This window comes from Filicampus tigris, chromosome 16 (genome assembly GCF_054856515.1).
Source record: "Filicampus tigris isolate MCC_2025a chromosome 16, RoL_Ftig_1.0, whole genome shotgun sequence".
In the NCBI taxonomy this organism is placed as follows: Eukaryota; Metazoa; Chordata; class Actinopteri; order Syngnathiformes; family Syngnathidae; genus Filicampus; species Filicampus tigris.
The window spans coordinates 14564303-14583652 of record NC_141232.1 but is presented as its reverse complement, the minus strand read 5'-3'; the positions used below and the strand labels follow the sequence as shown (position 1 = coordinate 14583652).

The window sequence follows — 19350 nt, the reverse complement described above, 5'->3', positions numbered from 1 at the left end:
GGATGGACTCGAATTGACCTGCTTAGTTTTTTTCCACAGTGACTTAGGACTTGCTTGAGACTTGAACTCGAGACATACTTGTGACTTGCACTTATGTGACTTACTCCCACCTCTGCCAAATACATTCAGTTCAAACTATCTATATATTTTTTGAGTATTTATTTTTTTGATAAATTGTAACTTTTACCCCAGACATCTGTACTTTTTAAACCTTTAATTATCAAAATAGGCTTGTCAACCGTGGATACGATCTTGATTGATCGAGATCTTGGAGTCTTAAAAGGCAGAAAAAAAAGAAAAACAGGGTCATCAGCGACATGGAGGATGTTACCAAGGGAGCACGAGCGATGATGATGCAACAGATTCGGAGAAGCAAGATGTTACTCATCCATCGCCTTTTTTTTTACAGAATTTTTTTGTCATTAATGCCAAGAATGATTCATGGCAAATGAGTTGTCTTGTGCCAGCCTAAATAAACACCAGCTTTGGGCGCTCAAAAATTCCCTGCAAGGTATTTTGAAAAAAAAACAACATCCAGGTAAGGTGCTTTTATTCACTTATTATCATTAGCTAAGTTAGCACTTTTTGTTATGTTGTTTTGTTCTGCTCATGCGGGACCTGTTGTCTCTTCACTCCTGATTATCCTGTCAGAATTTAGCCTGCAGCAAATTTATGTCTAGTGATTTTTCTTCTTTTCCTTAGGATGTGCAGTATGAACGTTAATAAAAGGAGAACACTCTTTTGTGTACAAAAAACTTTTTCTCCCTATTGTATCAAGTTATGACAATGCCTATTTTATATAAATGGCAGTAATACCTCATTTTTAGTTTTGTACCTTAGTACATTTGAGAGTTTGTGCTTTTTAGCTTTAGCTTTACTTTTATGTTAAGGTGAGTTAGTACTTATACCAAAGAATATTTTGTCCAGATATCTGTACATGTACTTACGTGTCGGAAGTGAGTACTTTTGTCTCTCGTTATTAACCACTGAATAGTTCTCTTTATCAGCGATTACCAACTACTGTGCTATAACACAGGACTCTGTAGTTTTGCGTAATTGGTCTGAAAATTTAGTAGGCTACAACAAATAATGAATATTTGTTCATCTAGCTACACCAGTGACATATGACGGACAGAACAGTTAAATATGTCAAAGATGCATGTTGACTGGGAGGGCTGGCATTGAGTCTTCCACTGTATGGCAATGAATTAGTGTATCCATTTTATGTGACATTGTTTGGTGCTATGCTGTGAGATTTATTTTTTCCCAAATGTTAAATGTGTTGACGACACAGGTTGAAAATCACTTCAGTAGTGTTTCCCAACTTTATTGAGCCAAGGCGCATAATTTACATTAGGGGGAAAAAACTCCAAACAGCACACTGCCAAACATAAAGGTCACAAAAAGTGGATACACAGGTTAACTCAACTTTATTTATACAGCGCTATCACAATACCCGCAGATGTGCCAAAACGCTTTACACAACACAGTAACAATACTACAATCAAAATTTACCATCAATATATTCTTCTCAATTTTAACAAATGTGTTGTTTGAAGCATCCATCCATTATCGATACCGCTTATCCTCTCAAGAGTCGCGAGGCGTGCTGGAGCCTATCCCAGCTGTCTTCGGGCAGTGGGCAGGGGACACCCTGAATTGGTTGCCAGCCAATTGCAGGGCACACAGAGACAAACAAACAAACAAACAACCGCACTCACAATCACACCTAGGGGCAATTTAGAGAGTCCAATCAACTGAGCATGCATGTTTTTGGAATGTGGGAGGAAACCGGAGTACCCGGAGAAAACCCACGCATGCACGGGGATAACATGCAAACTCCACTCAGGAAGGCCGGGGCCGCGATCGAACCAACGTCCTCTGAACTGTGAGGCGGACGTGCTAACCAGTCGACCACCGTGCCACCATGTTGTTTGAAGCAGTTATAGGTAAAAGAGGAAAGGTTTCAAGTTTGAAAGTATTTTTGGACCACTTAAGTGAAATTGAATAATTTTCAATGGCACACGTGATAATCTTCAATGAAAGTGTCACACAACCCTGCTCTGTAATATAAAGATGCAGAACACTGTACCTTGAATTCCACAGACAGTTGTGGGGTGTATTCCAAAGTCCACAGAGCCCGAACAAGTGAGGCCAAGTGCTCCGTGACCTCTCCGTTAGCAAAGCTTGTTTCCCCGCTCCTCACGGTCCCGTTGACTGCGGTGTCACTCAGGTCCAACTTGTACCTCTCCAGTCCCAAGTACTCGGCCAGCAGGTCGGTATTGCTCAGACACTGGACCACGGCGTTCATGAAACATGTGTTCCCGTGGTTCTTCAAGCCCAGAACGCCGGGCATTTTGTCCCCGTATTGGTAAAGTAGTTTGTCCCTGCCAAGAGGAGGGTTCTTGGCCAGCCGAGGCACCTGCACATCCTCTTTGACAATCCCTGAGCTGGCACTGAGGGTGCAAGGTGTGCCATTCCCAAAGCCTCCATCGTCGTCCTCCACGTCCTGCGTGTCTGCAAAGTGGGTGAAAGTACCAAGAGTTTTGATGATTCTGTTCATAAAACTCCCCACGGACTTGAATGATTTCTTCCTGAAAAGCTTGACGGATTTCGGCTTCTTCTCTTTACGCTTGTCCTCCTTCGACGTGGGCATTTCCTGCTTCTTGTCCATCGCGACACCTACACTACTCCCTCGTGCGTCCGGTCTCCCACTCCTCATCATTGTCTTGTCAATTCCGTCGCCCGCGTGCCACTTCTTCTCCGCCAGTATCCCCTTCCCACGAAGCACATGGAAGCGCGCCCAGAGGTGACACCATCGCCATCACAGCAGCACCCTGTTCTCCTCGTCCGCCCACTCAGCACGCCGCCTTCCACGTCCATCCCAGCACTTAACTGAAGGCGTTCTTTATCACGCGTGGCGTCACGTCCCCGTCGGCACGGGAGCGCGACAGGAGCCCTCTCAACAGCTCTGCTCTCCCCTTTCCCAGTCTAGTTGCACTTCGCCTGGGAAAGGCTTGAGATTGTGGGACTGTGTGCCTCCTCCCACTCCAGGCACACGCAGCACATACACCCACTTGGCAATTAATTAGGTTCAGTACATTGTACTGTCCAGCTAGAAAATGTACTCAATATAGCTTTCTATCACGTGTTGGTAACTTGGTGGTTCTCAAACATTTTACACCAATTACCACTTAAAAATACTTTACACCAAGTGCCACCAACATTAAAATACAGAAAGGTAGTAGGCTCAAGTCTTCATAAAAATAGGCCAGTGTGGAGTTGCGGTAGGCACAGATGTCAAACTCAAGGCCCAGGGCCAGATCGTTTTATGTGGCCCGTGACAGCAAATTATGTGCATCGATTTCATGTTTCTTGCTAGAATACCAAAATTAAAAATTGTCTTCACTTTCAAAAATGTTGAGATATTCCAAAGATTTTGGTTTCCAAGCCCCCTTTTAAAATAAATATAATATAAGAACAACCAAGTTTTTACTATGGCCTCTGATTTCAAAAGTAGTTATTCATCCATTTGTTGTGTATATAAAAATGATCACTTTACAGGTGGCCCCAAAAACAGCATGTTTGTTTAATTAGAAACATTGCATCGTCAAAAAGACAAAGAGACAAAGGAGAGTCATGTCACTTTACTCTCCACTACAAAACTGACTGACTTTGTTTGTTAACATGCCGTCAATATTCACTTTAAGGTTAATATTTAGGATAACTCGTTTACATGGATGAGCAAACACAGTTACTCCCATATACATGGTAATTTATTGGAATATCCCCATCTAAACTGCAATATACGGACAACGTCATGACACAAATATACACGGTAAGTCAAATTCCACTTCTTACTTTATTCCGTCAATAGAAAGCACTATATTCATGTCTTTTACCACATTATTAAAGTAGTCGGTTCCCTCCTGGCTCCAAAAGTGTGGTTCTGTGCTGCATCTGAGTTTCGCCGTGTTTGTTTACTTCTGCTTGTGTACTTCCAGTGAGTTGTTCACCAGACTCTGCAAATACAAGTATCTCCTGTACTCAAAAGATCAAGATTCCAGAGATCGGAAATTCAGGTCCAGAAAGTAAAAACCCTGCCACAGTTTGGCTTGAGCCACAGGTGCTTCTAATCAACTGAGCTCGTTTACCTGCCGTTTTTTTTACCGGGTTAGAAAAGGAGTAACGCAGGGGTCTTATTCGTGTTTTGGTGGGTGTTTACATGGACTTGCTAATATTAGGGTTTTGAAAGGGTTATTGACTAGATGTAGACGAAGTCAGTTCTAACAATCTACTTCCTTTCATGTCTATCATCTCTTTGAACCCAGTAACACGTTATACTCCCACCCCTTCTTTAAAGGCACAGGTCTCTCTGGTTGTCTCTTCCTTGTGGGTCGCCACAACAGAGATTTTATTACTAAAAATATATGTATATATATTTAAAGAAACTGTAAAGTTCCGTCTTTCTAAATACCGTAATGCCCTCGTATGCGCTTAGTTACACCCTTAGAAGTAAAGGTGCTGCCCCCCCTTGTCTTCTTATGGTTATATTAAGAACCAACCACATTGTATTCTACAGATCAGGCAAAAATATTGATTACCACACAATGTATATCGTGTTGATAAAACATTCAAATATTTTTGAATGAGTATTTTTTATTTATTTATTTAAAAATCTTCGAACAATCATAGAAAAGAAGGGCAGACTCCGAGGATAAGCCAACAGAAGAGGAGGTTATGTACTGTAGGTCCCGGGGGAACAGGACAGAATTGAGCATAGGACAAGTGGAATCAGAAACATGACAGATGGACGCAAGCCAAGCACACCAGGGCTGTCAGACTCAGCAGGTGGAATCAGATCATCTCCAGCAATGGTGACATAGAAAGGGAGGTCAAAAAAAGACCCGTTAGCAGCATCAATACGAGGCATACATACAAACCAGGTGAAGCACTAAGCCATCTACAAACAGTAAAGTAATTCATGGTCCGATGAGAGCACTCAGAATATAGGCACAGTGTAATGGTGACAGTGAAACGGACTGAATAAGACTGGAGCAGACCAAGTGCAATGAATTGATAAGAGGATTCCAAATACCTCTGCATTCAAAACACTGAAACATGGCTAAATATTTGAATATTTGGGGGTGAGGATCTTCTAATAGTCATGTTTTCAACAGCAAAGAACCTCCTTCTTCCAAAAACGGTTCTCTGTATTGACATTGTTCTTACAGGAACCCTTAGTCTTACAAAGAACCCTTGAAAAATCCTTCTTTCAAAAAAAGCGTTTTTCAAAAGCAAAAAAAAAAAAAAAAACTTCTGTAAAACTTGTTCCCTTCATGAAGAACCCTTTTGGAACCCTTACTTCTAAGAGAATGCACATTCATACCACAGCTACTAATGGCTATAACACTCCCTCCCCACAGAGATTCTTGAGTCAATGTTCAAGCTTAAACATAAATGTCCTTTTGATCTTTCTTCTGATATGTTGCTTTAGTCCTTTATGCTTTGATGACATCACAACCACCAATTGCTAGCGCCCCTTAACAATCCACACTGAGAGCCAGAGATATTACAATATATTCAACATGTTTGAAGTGCGGAAAGAATGTGAAAATGAAAGATAAATGTAGCACTGAATTGTTGAGATATAGTGTTAAACTAAACTATTTTTCATCATTTCAGTTGTCCAGATTTTTTGGGTCCACTAGCCAGCTATACCGCTAGACAGCCAGACCCAAACCCAACACAGACAGAAGGTGTGACCGATGTCAATTGTTTGTAGAGCATCTGCAGGCTCGCTCTTTGACACTAACTGGCACAAGACCCTTTTCCATTGTACCGGCCCTACCCCGAAACAGCTTGATTTCGCAACGTATGGTCACCTTTCCTTTACACTTTTTCATGGCCGTGTGGTTACAATTGAACTGTTCCTCAGAACCTCTTCAAACCTGGTTCTAGAACGCAGGCCGAGGACGGCGTCACTGTCACCTGCTTAGCCGACAGACGTAGGCGTTTCCAATTGATTTGGTGCATGTGATAATGCAGAAGTAACGGAGGCGAGGCCAAACGAGACCGGGCAGTTCTGAAACCTGTCATGAAAAGTGCCAGTCGTTTGAATTTATGGCATTGTTTTGCAGGGGTCCCAAAGTGAGATTTTTTTCATGAAGCCCCAAATCCCTGAAGGTTCCTCTGATTATATTAGCCAGATAATTTTAATGACACACTCATTTCATATATTTCACTTCATGTGCATTTTTCTACTCCAATGAATGATGCATTTTGTATTTCAGTGTGAATGTGTGGGTGTGTGTAGGAGATCCTTTGGAATGTATTTATCACAGGTTACAGTGTCCTGGATTATTACCATCATTCCTTTGGCATGAAGTAAAAGAGCCACATTTAAGCACTCAGGGCTGTCCTACTAACACTCCTACTAGATTTTCTTGCAGCAGTGAGCAAAAGTTCTCCTCCCCACAGCAAATGCTATTTGTGTGAGGAATACGTCATGTCAAGATGTTATTTCCTTTCAGAGCAACCTTGGTGATGGCAACTGTTGTTGTAAACGTTCAATTTCAAGTCTTTGCCACGTAACACCTGGCGGCTAAAACGAGCAAGCAGGTCAAGGTTGGTCTCAAATGCAATTCTTACATCTCTCATAAATAATTGTAGTCGACAATCTCATGATTACAACTATGTTGCACCATTGGAAAAAAAAATCTTAGTTGTAAATGAACCTTTTCGCAATAAAATAGATTCTGATCACATATACTGTGCTTGTATTTTAGCGTATATATATATATATATATATATATATATATATATATATATATATATATATATATGGCATAGTATTCCTATGTATATGTGGATTTTACTGAATTTGACGTGAGGAGCTTCTTATACAAAGGCTGTAGTGTCATGGAATTAGATCATTGTTCCCCCACTGTGGCCGAAAAGTTGAGTAATGACATGCTCACAATTGGTGACATAATCTTTCTCCGATGACAAAGACCGAGGTCTTTGCAGAGAGAAATATGTCATCTTCTGAGACTATGATGACAACAGAGAACATCTGCTGGACTGAGTCATAACCCTAAGAACAGACAGTCTTTCAGCTGAACAAACAATGCATGTTATTTTGTTCAGAGCATCTCATAATGTTTGGATAAGTGATGCCCATGTCTACTAAAGCTCCACTGTCCTAGAGACAGTCAGAAGAAGGAATCCATGTAAGTATGTCTGCATCTTTTACAGCACATTTTTTTTTATTGAATTCTAATATTTCATGCAACCTTTTCTAAGTTTTATGACCAACACTTTAACCTTTGCTGGAATCTCTTTGGAGAAACGAAACAGAAGGAGCTGAGTGGGCGAAATCTGGCTTCCACCAGGTCCCAGATTATGTAGGCCCCATCTGAGCTGGCAATAACTCACATCTTGTCAGTGTCTTTCATCTTAATGCCGTTGGCACAGGCCTTATGCTTTCTCATGGATTCCTGAAGCAAGTGAGCACTGGGCAAGATCGCTTTGCCCCCATGAAAAACACCTGCACAGACAACAGACAACAGACAACCGCTGTCCTAATACCACACATCAGACTAATACAGCGGTTACCTCTACTAGACTGTGGAGACCAGACTGTGCGATTTCTATTCTTGCCCTCTTTCATCCCCAGCCAGATCGAGAGCCACTGGATGTCAACTGTTATCAGTTACAGCAGGAAATTAGACTCGCATGTAGCAAAGCACCCAATTGGTGCAGAAGCAGAAATGCGTTTTATATTCTTGTCACGTGAATCCACCCCCCCCACACACACACACACCTGCGCCATAAAGATTCTTCACCATGTTAGTTGATGACAATTGCTGTCAACCATAAAAATATACAGCTGAATTGTGAACAACATTTAAATACATAGGAACATGTACTTTTTAAATGACTGATGATGACTGCAGTTGTTTATCTGGTCTAAAAATAAACAGGTGAGGAATGTCACATTTAGTCCCTATTGAAGTGCAAATTTCCTTTCGGTGATGCAGAAAGTACAAAGAACAGCACAGTCAGGACCACTCATTGCCAGAATTCTGCCCCTGACATGCATGAGAATGTGTTTGTTTTTTCAAGTCCTTCCATCCAACCATTTTATATAGCGATTGGCCTCATTAGGATTGCAGGTGAGCTGGAGCCTAGCCCAGATGACCGTGGGCGACAGACGGGGTACACCCTGGACTGGTCACCAGCCAATCGCTGGACAAGAAAATCAACGAAAGCATGGCGAGAACATGCAAATTCAACAACTGAGAGTCTAACATAAAACTAATGCTGTCCTTTTAAAGTCCAAATCATGCTAAATACTGAAATTACATTATGTATTCCTCTCTCTAACATAACCTCAGACCAAGCTCTCTTCATGGTGACTTCCAAATGTAAAAACATCTTTTTACATACGTAACAAAATCGGTGACGTATCCTAAATGACATTATGGCTCCCTCTTCTGGTAAAATGTCATTTTAACACTTCATTTATTTGATTTTTTTAGGTCACTCTCGCAAAAGAGATTATGATATTTTTTAAACCAGGTTAAACAAAGGAATAATAAAAATTATTTTTTACCACTTTGTTCGTGTTTGCATGTTGGTGTGTGCAATAAAATGAGCAGTTTTTTCATGGAAGATATGCATGACCTCACACAGCCAATTTACCAAATGCACTCCCTGCGATTTGTAAGTAATATAGATTATTATTTTCTTTTTTCCATCTACAATTTTGTCTTGTTCAAACCACCTCCAAGCAGTGAGAAGCTAAAGTAGTAAAAAGCAATTTTAAAAGTGCATTTCTGAACTGCGCGTCTTCGCCTCCTGCTGTTGTGTGTGCCATTAACCGTGTGTAATTATTGCGTTCCCGACAGTGATGAGTTTAATAGAGGGTACATTTCATCAATATGAATGTGTTCATGACAATAAAAGTTACTCAACTTATTCTTTTTAGACTGAATATACATTATTCTGCACACATTTCAGAACTGATCTAAACCATTCAAACTTCCAAATATTCATAAAATCCAGGACATTCAGGGTATTTTATTCCAAAATTTCCCACCTCCAGCAACAAAGAAAACAAAAGCAAAGTAAAAAAATGATCATCTTTCTAATTGTAACTTCAAACTGTTCTGGTTTTGGGAGCTATTCTTACATGCCTCAAATTCCCATATTTTCTGCATTAAAATTCTCAATTTAAGAGATGTTTTACACATTTTCTCCTCCTGCTTACGTTTTGTACAAGTCACACTGTTCCAGCTTGAAACCATTTCTCTTTTTGTATGCATGCATGTATGTAACTATTTTTTTTAAATCACATTCCTAAAATCCCCATATTCACATATGCACATTTCTTGACCAATTCAATCAATTACAGCTTCAAGTCTTATTTTCATTCATCAATTGCATTCTTTAGTTCTTATTCATCAACTTTTCCAATGTTTTTTTTAAAATTAATTTATATTTTTTATTTGCTTGTGTGTGTATGTGTGCATCATCACCTTTTCCTTACCAATACTCATCTAAATCTGTTTTGCAGATGAAGTTATAAGCACTATAGCTTTAAGTGCTGAGTCAGACTTCAATTTCTTTGGGCCTTGCCTGAATGGGACCTGACACTAGAGATTCATCCATCTCTGTGCTGGAAACAAAGAATGCAACTTTAGCAATATTGCTAGAAGACAGAAGAGGCAGTAACCTTTGGAATTTGAAAGGACATTTTCATCATCGAACGGTGCTTTCATGCAATTTGGTGGGAGGACTGTGGTACATAACTCTCTCCTCGGTTGCCATTTATAACATGGCCCAATGTCCCTGAACCACTTGTCTCACTTTGCACATAGGCAACCTGATTTAAGTTTTTTGACAAAAAAAAAGTGTGTGTGGGTGTGTGGGGGGTGGGGGTTGTATTTCTTGCTAGTTTTCAAGGTTTGTGTGTCATTTACAATCCACAACCACAACAATAAGATCACTTTTTAAACCTGATGAGATCCAATACAACAGCTATCAAAAACATTTGCATTTCTAACGATAATCTGGCTCAATCGACACTCTGAGTGAATCAATCATTGTACAATATGTTTATTATTATGGTAGTATTGTTTGCAGTGGTGTAAAAATATACTACAACTGAGATGTTTTTCTAATATTAGTTTATTTATTCAAACTTAAAATTCTCCTCATCTGCCGACTCTGAAACATCAAGGGCTATCCAAATGTTGGCCACCCACGCCCCAACCCAAACTTCAACATTAACCACCAAATAGTTGTACACCTACATGCTTATCTTCTATACGTAAGCCAATATTTTAATTTCAATTTGATTCGGTTTTATCCCAAAACTTATATTGTAGCTATTTGTTTTTTGGTCTTTGTTGTACTTTGGATGTTAGTCATTTTTCAAAGATTGCATACAGTATATTAAAGATGTACAGTACCCTAATGGTGTCATCGCATCATGTTTAATCAAAACTTTCATTACAATACTAACCTTTCATTGAATTTCAATGCATTTTACATGCGTATATGGACAGCAGTAAGTGAGTAAGTAAGTAAGTAAGTAAGTAAGTAAATAAGTAAGTAAGTAAATAGGTAAGTATTGTAAGTAAGTAAAAACACTTATGTCCATTTTTTTCAATTTTCTTATTTTTACGTGAATGCTGTTTCCGAGTTACAGTCATCGCATTAACATGATTTTTTTTTTTTTTCACAGGACAGTGACGATATAGTACTTTTCAAAGAGAAGATTCAAAGTACATAATAGAATATGGTCATATAACATGCTGAAGCACAATATTTGACAATTTTACAGTTGATATAAGAAAAAAAATAAAACAAAAAGAAATACAAAAAGTGAAATAATGTCGTTTTACTGAAATGTCTAACTAAACATGTTTTTAAATGCTTATTTTTGGGATACTGTCACAGAGTTACTAATTTTACACTTTAAATCTAAAATGTAACTATAGAAACATTTGATTTGACATAGTAAAGGTCTTGCCATGATTTTAAAAAGAAAACAGACAATCTGCTTGTTCCTTTGTGTTGTACATAATGTGTCGTGAATCAGTGGCCTCTGTCACAACAACAAAAGTGGGGTTCATGTTTGAGCAGAGGCAGTCTGAACAAAGGTCTTCACCAGGGGTCACTTTGGGATCGGAAGACCACCCAGTTGTGTGCCTGAAGACACAGTCAAAACTATGCAGCCTCGACTTTGCAGTGACGATAAATGACAATGCCGGAGCAATAATTCTGTCTCAGACATAAATGGCTCTGTGGATGAAAGGATCTTCACATTCGCTTTAGAGCTAACATCTGTGGTGCCATCTTTGAGAAATGAATTATGCAAAGCTTAAAAGACACAAAACTGCAATTAATAATGCTTTTCAGTCCGTGTGGATCTTTATGTGCATTTTAACAAGAGAATCCTCTCATCGAGCCGCATCACGTTTGTCCTGCAGGGGGCAGTATTCGTTAGAAAATGTGTTCACACGCAGTCTCTTTTGGAGCTCTATGTATCAGCCTGAATGAAAGCCCAGATTTGAAATGTTTGAAGGATTTCTGGCGATTAAGTTCCAACGCAGTGGTTTGTCATGGATTGCGAGGTATTTTGTTGACCGCTGAATTTTATCTGTCATACATCATTAAATTAAACTGCAAAAGTGATAACCACATTGCAAAATCTTGCCAGATGGTCAAGTCAGCCCAACATTTTTTCAAATTTAGGGTGTAGTCAAGTTTTCATTGTCTTCTGGCAGAGAATTATCCATAACTGATTGAAATGATTATATGTAAGGTCCTTTTTAATTTCATCGCAGCCTCTATTCGCTAAAAAGTTGCATAGATGGCTATATTAAGTGATTGTAAATATGAAGAGAAATAATCCTACCTATCAGAGATTTATTAAAATTGCACACTTTTTTTTAATACAAAATCACTGAATTCTTAACTTGCATCATTCAGGCCTTACTTGCAGAGTTTGAATGAGGACAATTAGACACGGTGTGGGGTCTTTTTGAGACGCAGCAGTTATCTTCCACGCCTCAATTATCAAAGCTTTCCTGTCTGGAATACTCCTGTTCGAAGCCTTCTGCAGAACCTTCCGTGAATAATTGTTAGTTTAAAAAAAAAAGAAATCAAGATTATAAACAGTGGTTTCTATGGATTTAGGCCTCTCAGTTTTCATTGAATGCAGTAATTTGCAGGCAGTCCAGCTGCACTTGAGTGTGGCCACCTTTAGGGGAAAAAATACTTTAGGAAAAAAAGAAGGCTAATTGGATGAACTTCTAATCATTATGCACACACCTGGAAGCAGTCTCAATGATTACACACAGTAGATCACCCAATAAATAAGTAGCAACGGTTTGGTTTCAACAAATATTCCGGTTTTGTAAAAAAATGAGGACATTTAAAAATGTCATAGGGGATTATAATGCTTGATCGCTTTCGGACAAATGCTCAAGGATTTCTTTCAGCTTTTGTAATAACTTAACAAAAACGTGACATTTTGCAAAAGCATATTTGTACTTTTTTATTCAATAACATTATCTTTGCTCTGACAGCTCTTAAACAATAAACATTCCAAAACTAATAAATTCCCAGACATACATGTATTTTGTAAAATGTTAAAAATCATTAAGTTATGAGAATAAAGACAGAAACTTTAGATTTTGAAACCCAGACTACAAAGTACGAGTTTTTTACTTTCATCGTGCGGCAAATAATCAACCATAAGATCTACAAAGAGCACTAGCAGCGTTGCTTCATTCAGTGAGAGACCAAAGTTGTAGCAGGATTGATTGTAGAAATCAATTAAATTATTATATTCTTCTTCTTCTTCTTCTTCTTCTTATTATTATTGTTAGCAGTAGTAGTAGTAGTATTTAACATATTGCAGTTTAAAAGCACCCTCCTGACCACAGCTAGTGTGTGCGCGTGTATGTGTGCGTGTGTGTATGTGTGTGTGTGTCTTGGGGGGGGTTAGGATTGTCTCACATAACCAGATGCAAGATCACTGTCGAAGACAGTCTCGAAATGTGTCCACTTTGCGACTGCCAACTTTACATAATCAGCAAGTGGAGATCTTCTTGCTTCCTTATAAACGCACTAGACTGGTCGGGAATGAAGTAGGATGTGTTCACTCCCACAACGGTGCAAACGCCCATTTCTAACTGTGTCTGTTTAATGAATTCCAAAAGAAAAAAAAACTACACCCATGGGCACAGTTCGACTGCACTTTGTACTAGACTTGCACTGGGCACGAACATAGGGCCCTAGATGTGCAACTTCACATTTAAGACTTTTGAAAGTTGTGTGTTTCACCAGATTATATATTATATTATTATTATATTGTATACAGTATATTTATATAAAAGTGAGGCTGCAAGTCTTTCTAAAGGCCTTTTGCGCAGTGTCGCCCCCTCCCACCTACCCACCAAGGTGCAGGATATCCTTATGTGGCATTTGCGAGATGGAAGGGTGGAGTCTCCGAACACTTGATACATGTTCCATGTCACCCATGTAGAGCTGCGCATTCCACACACACAAGTGGATGTCACCAAGTCTAAAGGTGCTTCAAAACTGATAGCCACATACAGACATGTGCTGCCAAAAACAATAAGATGAAGTAACCCCGATGACAGCGGCTTTATCCTCCCCTTGTGCACCTCTACAAGGTAATGTGTTAAACAGCAGGTCAGGCGGTCATGCGTGCCAAATTTAAAGTCTCAAGGGATTCTCAAAGGGAATGGGGACGTAGATCATTTAATCGTTTTTTCAGGGTTACAATGAGCTTGGCATTGTTGGATGGGACTAGGTGTGCATAAAATATCCGTCTTTACATATTTAGTGGGATATTTTCTAGAGCAATTTGGAGAGATCTTCTGTGTTTGTATGTTATCACTTCATGTTGTCAATCAGGTTTCCGACCTCATCCGGGCACAGAAACAGCGCCTATTAAAGTACTAAATTATATAAGATTGAACACTGACTCAGGAAAGGCATTAGGTAATACTATTAGTATTCTTCTTATTGAAGCTCAGTGCAGAGTTTGATACAGTTGAGTTGATCATAATATAGTATACCGTTAAACCGATTGGAAACTTGGGTAGGACTACATAAAATAGTCCTAAAATGGTTCAGGTCCTGCTTGGAGAAAAGAAGTTAAATTGCGACCATTGCAAGTTTTGAATCTGATTGAATGGCCATGACGTGGGAGCCCTCAACGGTCAGTACTTGGACCCTTTTTTTTTCAGCCTGTATTTGCTACCCTTGGGTTAAATTCTTCAACGCGCAAATGTTGGTTATCATGGCTATGCAGATGATTTGCAGCTACAGTATATGGATCAATTTCCAGAAATGACACCAGTTTAATTAAGGAGCTGTGTCACAGTCTAAAATAAATTAATAACTGGATAACCCAAGCAAAACGAAACAAAACTGAGGTTATTATTTTTGACAAGACAGAAAGGAGGATTGCGTTAATAAACACTTGGAGTCACTGTCATTAAAGCCAAAGACCAAGTCGGACACCCTGGGGTACTGATTGATTCGGACCTGACTTCCAACAGTCATATCGAATCAATCACTAAAACATCATTTTACCAGCTGAAAAACAGATAGACTGAAGGATAATACATTATGCTCTGAGCAGACCAGGACAAGCTCATCCATGCTTTTTATCTGCAGTAGACTTGATTATTGGTCTTCTGACTGCACTCCCTCAAAAGAGCATCAAACAGCTCCAGCTCATTCAGAACACTACAGCTCGGGTTCTGAGCAGAACAAAAAGATCAGAACTTATTACTGCAGTCCTAGAGGCTTTACACTGGCTCACAGTCAGCTATGGAATAGATTTTAAAATTCTTCTACTGGTCTAGAAATTGCGGAATGATTTAGGTTCTAATTACGTTAAATAATATACTAAGGGGATATAAACCAAGTAGAGTTCTGACTGCCTGCAGGCTCGGGTTGATTAGTGGCAACCAGAGTTCAAAGCAAACACGGTGAAGCAGTATTTAGCTGTTTTGCTGCATGCAAATGGGAAAACTTACCTAGAGAAATGAAATCAGTCGCAAGTGTAAATGTTTTGAATCCAAGATAAAAACTATGTTCGATTCCACATACCTACTTCGAAGCATTTTTAAAATCCTCTTCTCCAAAATCATGTTCTTGCAATGTGCATCCTGCATGCTGAAAAGATGCATTTAGTTCTTTACTTTGCTTTTAAATGTCTTTAACTGTTTTGTTTGCAAATGCTTTTAAATGTTGTACTTTATCATATGTACTTTATTATATTATGTGAAGAATATTGAGTTACCTTGTGTATAAAATGCACTATATACAGTAAATAAATCTGCCATGGCTTTATTCTGCAATTTTATGAAAAGACGGGCTTTGTTTCCCGCCTATGCTGTGGATGGTTTCTCTGATACCGTGCATGAAGTAGGAGGAAATGAATGATAATTAATTTAATGGCTGCATTTTTTAAAAACAGGGAGAGGTCCAATGCAGCGAGCGTGGTTTTCACAGTTTCCACAGCCTTATTTCAAAGTGGAAAACCAATCACCACAGCTTAGCAGCGCTTGTGTAGTGAAAAGCCATTCATGAGATCAAGAAGCCTATATCCCAAATGTCTCTTTGATACATACCAGTTAAGCGATGTGGTGTCAAATCTGAATTTAAATATTTTGTCTGTTTGCCATTTCATCAACACCTTGAAACGAACACCATTGTTTTATTGCAAAACAGTTGAGCAATCCTGCAAGGCAGTGCAAAAAGGACCAAGTCTAAATTAATCAGCTCGTCCATGACACTGGCCAGCCCCACCGCAGTGAGGACAGTTTAATTGCAAGCTGCTATCTCACTAAATAGAGCTCCTGCTTCTATACGGAACAGCGACGACATGATTAGTGTTTTCCTGCCGCGTCGCTTCTGTGAATAGGGATGGTGACAGCAGGCTGGGGAAACAGCTCAAGGTTGTTGTTCTGTGCCTTTACACAGCACATGACCTACCACAGCCTGATCAGCGATTTCTCACATCACACAACACAACAGCAACCTGCCTGCATAGTCCTATTTCGCTAAATTTGCGGCCGTCTGCTTCAAAGGGTACATGATTCCAGAAACTAATGAAGACAAATTATCTTGTGCTGTAGAGTGATGAGGTGCGTGTGTGTATCATCACGTACTCACCTACTCCCACACACTCATCACTCCCACACTTTTACCTTCTCCTGTGTGCTTAGTGCAACTTCTTTTTAACAGTATGTCAACATTCCCTCCTATTTTTGAGCATGTGTAAAAATGTGAATAATTTAATCTCGGTTAGCTGATTCAATTCAAACGGATGGGTGGAATTTTACTACAGTGTTGATGTTTTAATTTTCATGGACTGGTATGGAATAAGAATATGTTTACCACTATAGATGGAACACTAAAGCTCCAGAATGCCTTGATAGCAACAAAAGTTCATGATACCCGTTGTGCAGGGTGCAGAAAAGACAGATCCTAACCAGGCCTACTCCATGTTTCATAGAAATGCTGTCGACTGAAAATGACATCACAGTTGCTCAGAGCTCAGGTAACGGCCAATCATGGCTCAGCTTCAGAAAACAGGTGAGGTGATGGGTTGTTACCTGAGCCCTGAATAATTGTGATTTCATTTTCAGTCCACAGAAGTGGTAAAATGGCCGCCCCCTGAGATGGCTAAAAAAGTGGATTTTGCTGCTTCACTCATATTCCACAAACACAATATTAATCAGCATGCCATATTTAGACTAGTGAAGAAGCATAAACATATTGTTGCTATCCTCTTTAACTGTAAACGCTCAGAAATCCCTTAACAGAGGTAAGCGTCTCGCATACAGGATGTCCGGCACCAATCTGACCAAATTGAAGTGCCAGTCTTTGGTCTCGGGCCTTAAATACTGTAAATGACCCTGCAGGTCACCTTACTGCCAGCCTTTGTGTTCTTGTCACTCCAGCCAAAACTGTCCATTCTATCAAATGCCCCACCTCTATCTTTGCTAAGCATTGCGGACGAACAAATAAAATAAATGAAAATGACGCGCCTATTGTTTGGAAGTATATTTTGCACCTTTTCTCCTTTTATCTTTCAGGCGCTGTAGCCGACGTGTATTTTAATTTCATTTGGTAATTTAGTCTGTAAAGTAATGTATCCTTCCGTAAGGTCATTATCGGCCTTTTTCCACATGCAGGCATGTTTTCTCTATTTGAATTTTATTGTTAATGTTGTGCATTGCATGTTGTTTGTATGTTGCTGCAGAGGACGTAGATCTTACTGGCCCTGCCAGCATACTACCCATACTATAGACTTATTGTTAAACTAATATGACTTTCAAATCAATGAAATTTGAGGATTGTTTTCTTCAGAGAATTTTACAGCAATATAATTCGACATAATTACAATAAGAATTTGGAATGGGTATATTATTATTATTAGTACTTTGTATTTGGAAAGCAAATGCTCCAAATGTTACATACCGCCTCTTTAAAAAGGGAGTCCCGATGGAAAGTTCAGTAGTCCTTCAATTGTCGCAGTCTCCATATTCCTGACACTTGTGTGTCATAGGTGTAAATCGCACAGGTGTAAGAAGAACCCAGAAACACTTGATGTGTGTGATTTGTGAATTTTGACTTATTGGCACTCTTCTTGCTCCCACAGATGCTGGTTTGTGTAACCCATAGCTGTTGCGTGCATGAAGTTTTTTTGTGAGAGGGACAGAGTGCACGACTTAAAAAGCATGTACAAAAAAGGTTTTGGCGAGAGCAGGGAGGAAATAGACTGTTAACAGTATGCTAAAATATAATATTTCTATTATGACAAGTCATGAAACTCCCTCTTTTTTCAGCAGCTAGCAGAGGCTTGCTTAACTACAAAAAGTCCACTTCAATAGTAATATGATGAAATACAAGGCTCCATACCACGAGTCTACAATTTTTCTCTCTCACATTCAATTGATGATAGTATAAAATGAATTTAAAGCGGTTTTACAGTGAGTGCAGGGTAGAGGTATTCTATGTTATTTTTAAATTCAGTGGTTACATCCATCCATAAATCACCGGGCCCACAATGTCTTCACGTTCCAGTTCAGCCTGTCTGTACCATACTGGATTTATGCTTCCATGGTAGAGTAGCAAGCATGAGCGTCGTCTCCTCTCGGCTGACTTGCGCTCTCCTCCGTGCACTTGTGCGCATATTCACAGAGAATGCAGGAAGGCTAAGACCACCTGGGCAGACTGTTGTGATGCGGCTGTCCGTGTCTCTTTGGATGTTTACTGGAATCCCTGAAAAAGTGTGAGGCTCGAAACAAAGCGATGAAACCATAGAGAGAGCTGGTGGTGGTTGCAACCTTCATTGTGGGGTCTTTTTTCCAGTTTCACATTCATCTTGTGAAACGATGTGCTTTTGACAAAGCTTGGCAAAGAGGTGAATAGCAATAAAAGGGGATAGGAGTGTACATGATGCTTTGCCAAGTGTTGGGGGGAAAAAAGATCATCTGGCAACAGATACCATGGTAGTGATGTCATCTTCACGTTCACACTTTTGTTTGTTTCACCTTCATTATATGTGGACGTAAGGCTCAACACTTTTCTTATAGCGACAACCCAGACACGGATTTTCCCTCCTTTTGGTATTCAGAACGATCCTTATAAGGCTTTTAAGCAGAAGTATGCATACACAAACATCATTCTACCCTGAAACATGTGTCTGTAATTGCATTATCAGTAATGAGATTCATGTCAGATGGAGTTTTGAATTGTTGTTTGAAAGAAAACATTTGAAAAGTAAAAAACAAAAAAACAAAACATGGGTCTTTTGTTTGTACTGCATGATTGTTATGCAGTTTGCTATGCTTTATTATTCCTCTGCTTTACCAACGCATCAGTGAAGCAGCAGGATGATATGGGAAGTGTTTTTGGGCAATATTATCTGATCATATTCAGCAAAATGCTTTAGAACTCTTTGGACAGTGGTTCCGTTTCTCAGCTTTAAAGGGAGGCCAACCCAAACATTTTTTTTCAATATTATGTTTTATGCAGGCCTACTAGTTGAAACAGGAAATACTAATTAATGTTTTGTTTGTGGAATATGAGAAATCCACCCATTTTAGCCATCTCAGGGGGCGGCCATTTTGTCACTTCTGTCGACTGAAAATGACATCACATTTGCTCAGTGCTCAGGTAACGACCAATCACAGCTCACCTGTTTTCTGAAGCTGAGCCATGATTGGTCGTTATCTGAGCACTGAGCAACTTCGATGTCGACAGAAGTGACAAAATGGCAGC

The 19350-nt window shown here is 39.5% G+C and overlaps 1 protein-coding gene across 1 annotated transcript in view; it reads right to left on the bottom strand.

Annotated features, from left to right (window-relative positions):
- Window positions 1-3034, bottom strand: part of usp43b (ubiquitin specific peptidase 43b) — a 72730-nt gene extending 69696 nt beyond the window's left edge. The window contains exon 1 of the mRNA XM_086056017.1: window positions 2093-3034. Within this exon, the coding sequence (XP_085912143.1) occupies window positions 2093-2725 (633 nt within the window). The 5' untranslated portion in view covers window positions 2726-3034. The remainder of the gene's footprint in view (window positions 1-2092) is intronic.
- Window positions 3035-19350: the final 16316 nt, after the last annotated feature.